The 5,233-nt window shown below is 43.1% G+C and overlaps 1 protein-coding gene across 1 annotated transcript in view; it reads right to left on the bottom strand.

The window, feature by feature from the left end:
- LOC104525589 (deubiquitinase DESI2) overlaps positions 1 to 860 on the bottom strand; it is a gene marked incomplete at its 3' end in the record, with an annotated part of 4,677 nt that extends 3,817 nt beyond the window's left edge. Inside the window, exon 1 of the mRNA XM_010168788.2 lies at positions 840 to 860. Coding sequence (XP_010167090.2) covers positions 840 to 860 — 21 coding nt within the window. The remainder of the gene's footprint in view (positions 1 to 839) is intronic.
- Positions 861 to 5,233: the final 4,373 nt, after the last annotated feature.

Genomic DNA, 5,233 nt, shown 5'->3' with positions numbered 1-5,233 from the left:
CTTCCCGCCATACCATGAAGGACAGACGCCCAAACAAATCCCAGCTAACCTAATTCTGGAGCAGGAAGCCACACAGCCATGCCAGGGCTTTGCTGCATTGGAAATAATTAGCCCTGCTCAGCATCAGTATTCATTAGGTTAGCTGCAGAGCTGTGCTGCTACATAAATGATGTTTTCAGGCAATAAGTGGAAACTGCCTGTGCCTGGTATATTTACAGTTCACTTACAGCTACTGTGCAGTGAAGATGCATTTCTAGTAACTCAGAGCAACTGAATTCTTCTTTTAATCAAGCACTGCAAGAAAAGTGAGTATTGTTCACTTGTCCCTGTACAATGACATGACAGGTTCATTCGCTAAAATTCTCTTTTGGGTCTGGTAGCTGCTTCTGGCAGAGCTAGCATAAGCTACACTTTCCCTGGTGTCACTGAGCTGCCACAGTATGAGTGAGAGCCCCTCTGCTGTCAGGTAACCAGAGTTCTGCCATACTCCATCTACCTTCCTCACCCTGCTTGCTTATGTATTTTTGATGACTGCAGTAGCTCTGTAAATCACCTAGAACTGCTTTCTGTGAGACCACTGCTACTGTCAAAAAACACAGTAGCTTTGATTTGAAAAGTGCAATCCTAAGCCTGACTAAATGTATGGCCAGTCATGATACCTTAAACCACATCCCCCAAAATGTTTGCCTCTAGCAGTACAGCAGTTGCTTTCCCCTCCAGAAAATGCTGTCATGCATGTATCACAAATGATGTATTACTGCAGGAAGGTAGCAAACCACCTGACCCTAGGTGGACCCCTGCCCACAGCTTTCTTCAGACCTCGTATAACCTCCACTTACCTCTTCACTTGAATTACGCATACTCTTGTTTTTAGGATGTGTCAGAGCATTGGACTAGAGCTAGGTCAGGTAGCTCTCAACCTCTGCCAGCACATTAGCAGCAAACCCTCTGTTGAATACCATGCCTTGTATTTAGGGACATGGTGTGCCCTTGCCTTCTGCTGCCCTTCTCCACAGATCTCTGTTGCCATGTCCTCTGCAGCAGAAATATCCCTGCTCTGACTGGGGAAGAAGATACAGAGGTGGAGGCTGCATACAGGAGCCTGTATGACACCAACCCCATCTGCTGAGAAGACCAAAGCCTGTCTCCTGTGGACATATAGCCCTCAGTTCAGTTCTTTGATCTCCCAAATCTTATGAGTTAACTCCTCAGACTCTCAGATAGTCTCAGTAAGCTTCAGAGAATCACTGTTTTCTACAGAGTCCCACTGTAACAACTCCCAGAGGATACAGTAAGTAGGTTGTCTTCTTCCCTCAGGCTGAGCTATAGTCTCACAGCAACAATACAAACAACATGCCCAGGTCATGCCAGCTGCTTTGCTTAGATGGGTAACTAATAGGAAGTGAAGGGAGACTTTCTAAATTAGAAATGCTCTTGCCAGTTATCAAAGTCAGGGCTATTTGCAGAGCCTGGTCTGCATCAAGCTTTGTATTTCAAACAAGAAAGTTAAACTGAAAGCCACTTTCAACTATAGCTTTTTCTTCTTCCATGATGAAGCCAAACAACAAATAAGCAAACAAGCAGGAAAAAAACTAAAACCTTCTTGATTAACATGTTAGATTAATGTACTGAGACCTGTTCACCTCCTATGTGCAGAGCACTATCAGATCAGAAGCCTGCCCTGTTCCCCAACCACTCTTGTTCCCAGCACAGAGCCACAGCCCCAAAAACCCACCTTGCCCAACTTCAGGAGCTGAGAGCCAGGCTGGAGGACAGCTCTGGAAACACAAGTGATTAGAAGACTACCAGAGAAAGGAGAGAGGAGCAAAAGTGTTTCTCTGGCTGATGCCAGGTGTTGCAGGATTATGACCATCACATGGACATTTCTGTATTTAAATAGTATATTTTTCAGTCTGAATTCCTCAAATGAGCTATTATGGACTGAACTGCAACTCAGCCATATCTGAATTTGAACAGAAGCTGTAATCGTTTAGTACTTTCTTTCAAATAACTTCAATAATATAAAAGTGTTATTGAAGTGGGATCTGATTTGCATCTTAGTTCACTGCAAATAAAAATTTCAGTATTATCTGTTAGAAAGACCAAAATGCAAAGCAGCTCTGAAGCATGGCTGCCACTGACTTCATCTCACCCCTGTCTCCAGGGTGCTGCAGAATCTGCCACCGGTGTACAACTGAACATGCAGTGAACACCTAATGGCACTTTGGCACAGCCCACAGCTTGTCTCAAGAGGAAACTCTGCGGAAGTGAACATGTCAGTCACTTGCTGAGCTGGAAGAGAAAATCCAAGCCACATTTGAAACGAGGTTTGTACACACATGTACAAGCTGGCCTCATATTCCAGGTGGTTTGCAATTCTGAGCATAGGAACAGCAGTAACTGTCAGCAAATACTAATCTCTTGAGTAAACTGGCTATTGCTTAGATTAAAAACAAAAATCTGCAGCCTGTTCTGAGTCAGATGAAATAGACTGGGATTCAAATACAGCAGCATCTTAAGGGGCGTTGTGATTCATACCAGCATTGCACACTGCCTGCAAAATCATGCTGTTAACTCAGAGGGACTATGCTCTACACAGAGCATTCCGTCTGTGCCAGGGGAGGTTCATTAGGATACTGGGAAAAATTTATTTTCCAAAAGAGTGGTCAGACATTGGAACAGGCTGCCCAGGGAAGTGATGGAGTCACCATCCCTAGAGGTTGTTCAAGAAACATGTAGATGTAGCACTCAGGGATATGGTTTAGTGGGCATGGTCATGATGAGTTGACGATTGGACTGGATGATCCTAGAAGTCTTTTCCAACCTTAATGATTCTGTGTGATTCTGTGATTTCCATCTTCAGAGACAGAGAACAGCTCACAGGTGAAGTAAGGCAGGGAGGAAAGCTAACCAGACTGCAGCTGCCTCACAAAAGCAGCAGATAGCACAGGACTCAAAATTCAAACCCAAAGAGGAACCTCCTCTTGTTTACAGTTTGTAGTGCATCAGGTAAGAGTTTTTAATATAGGTTCCTAACAAAGCAGAATTTGAAATTTTTCCATTTTCTTTCAAGGCTTCTCTGATTTCCTGGTTAGTTTGGTTCAGAGATCAAAGTGTCTGGCGAGATTCTGGGAGATCCTCTAAGTCAGTTGTTGAGTTACTCATTTCATTTATTCAACTTTCATACAGAGGTAGAACTGGGAGGACAGTGAACTGTATCCTAACTTTCCAGAGAGGAAAGAAACTAAAAAACTTCATTATATGCTTCTGGTAGGTTTAGGATGGAGAAGCAGATGGTGTGATCCTAGAAGATTATGTCTGGGACTTTTCAGAGTATAAGTTACTGGGAACTCCTACCAGAAACATGGGTTTCCAGGCAGTAGAGACCCATCCATGTAACTACTAACTTCTGTCATCAATTAATATCATACTATAACATTGAAGTTTAACTAACCAGTTCCCTAGAGGTTGGGGACAAGACCACCTTTGTCACTATCTGATGTTACTTTTCCTGAGCAGCCAACATACTACACAATATTCCAATTATCACCTCAGTGCAGAGAGGATATTCCACTCCACCAGCTCCATCCATTGCTGAACAGACACTAACCCATCCTTTCTTGTGGTCTGTATGAACACATAGAAAAGAAATCCACTGAGAGTTTTTATACAAGTTTCAGCAAATAGTTGTAAAGTGTGAGTACTCAGTGTTGTAGATCCTTGCCATGCTCTTCTACTCTTCACTAGGTATCACACACAATCATCATCCGAGCTAGGATACCAAGCTAGACCAAGCTTTGTTCTAACCTCATCTGGTTGCTTTGGTGTCCATATATGACTACACACTACTTTGAAAAAGACACTTTTACCAAGGATGGGCACAGATTATAAACCAATAATTAAATTAACTATATCTCCTCTCAAAGAACTATCTGCATATAAACCAGTTAGGATTATTTCCTTTTCCTCTGTGAATCAACTTTTGCTTCTAGAAGGAAGGAAAGAAACAGTAAAGAGGAACTAGAGCTACAGAAGATACTCAGACATTGCTAGTGAGCAAGGAGCATGTAAAGGGACTGAAGGAAATGACCAAATCACTTCACCCTCTGCTAGTCTTCAGAACATGGAGCTCTCCTGCCAACATAGGTCTGATAATAGACTCTCTGTGCTACCACCTAGGCTTGATTTTAATCCTTTCCTCTTCAAAAGCCAAGTCACATGCTCTATCATCAAGCTCTCCTTTGTAGAAATGATGTCTCCTCTCTGTAGGATGGAGGAGCTGTCTCACTGCAGGAGATCCTTGGCTCAACAAATCCAAGTGGAGGACACCCCAGGCTCCAACTGCTAACTACTGTGCTCCATGAAAAGAGTCAGACTGGCAAGACTTCATCACACCTCTGCCTTAATTAGATACACTATGTAAAATCTTTTCCCAGAGGCTTCATCCTGGGCTTAGCAGTGCTTGGCCCTGTGGTCAACTTACCCAGGAAGCCTCACGAAAACACGTAGAGGAGTGTTTGTACTAATAAATGCACTGATCTATCATATCTCAAACACCAAGAAAATCCTCTGCAATGTTAAAGATCAACACAAAAGACAGTATTACAGGCAACATCAGATTGATGCAGGAGACCAGCCAGGCAACATCAAATATCTCAGCATTGTTTTCTGAGATACATTGATCCAGATGTGAAATATGAGGGCACAAAAGACAAAACTAGAGGGGAAAGCTACAGAACATCATTTCAGGAAACCAGTGAGTAAAATCACAGTCCTATATGGTCAGCAGCTTCAGAAGAGTTTCAGTTTCCCCCAATACATTTTTCTAAACCAGGATCCAGAATCTTATAAAAGAATCATAGAATCATAGTGGTTGGAAAAGACCTTTAAGAGTCCAATCATAAACCTAACAATACCAATTCCACCTCTAAACCATGTCCCTAATCACCTCATCTACCCATCTTTTAAATACCACCAGGGAAGGTGACTCCACCACCTCCCTGGGCAGCCTGTTCCAATGCTTCACTACCCTTTTGGTGAAGAAGTTGTTCCTAATATCCAATCTAAACCTCCCCTGGCACAACTTGAGGCCATTTCCTCTCATTCTATTGCTTATTACCTGAGAAAAGAGACCGACTGCCACCTCTCTACACCCTTCTCTCAGGTAGTTGTAGAGAGTGGTAAGGCCTCCCCTGAGTCTCCTTTTCTCCAGGCTAAACAACCCCAGTTTCCT

The sequence above is a fragment of the Antrostomus carolinensis genome, unplaced genomic scaffold (assembly GCF_000700745.2).
Source record: "Antrostomus carolinensis isolate BGI_N321 unplaced genomic scaffold, ASM70074v2 scaffold465, whole genome shotgun sequence".
Lineage (NCBI taxonomy): Eukaryota > Metazoa > Chordata > Aves > Caprimulgiformes > Caprimulgidae > Antrostomus > Antrostomus carolinensis.
The sequence above is the reverse complement of the archived record's forward strand: the minus strand, read 5'-3'. Positions and strand labels throughout refer to the sequence as shown.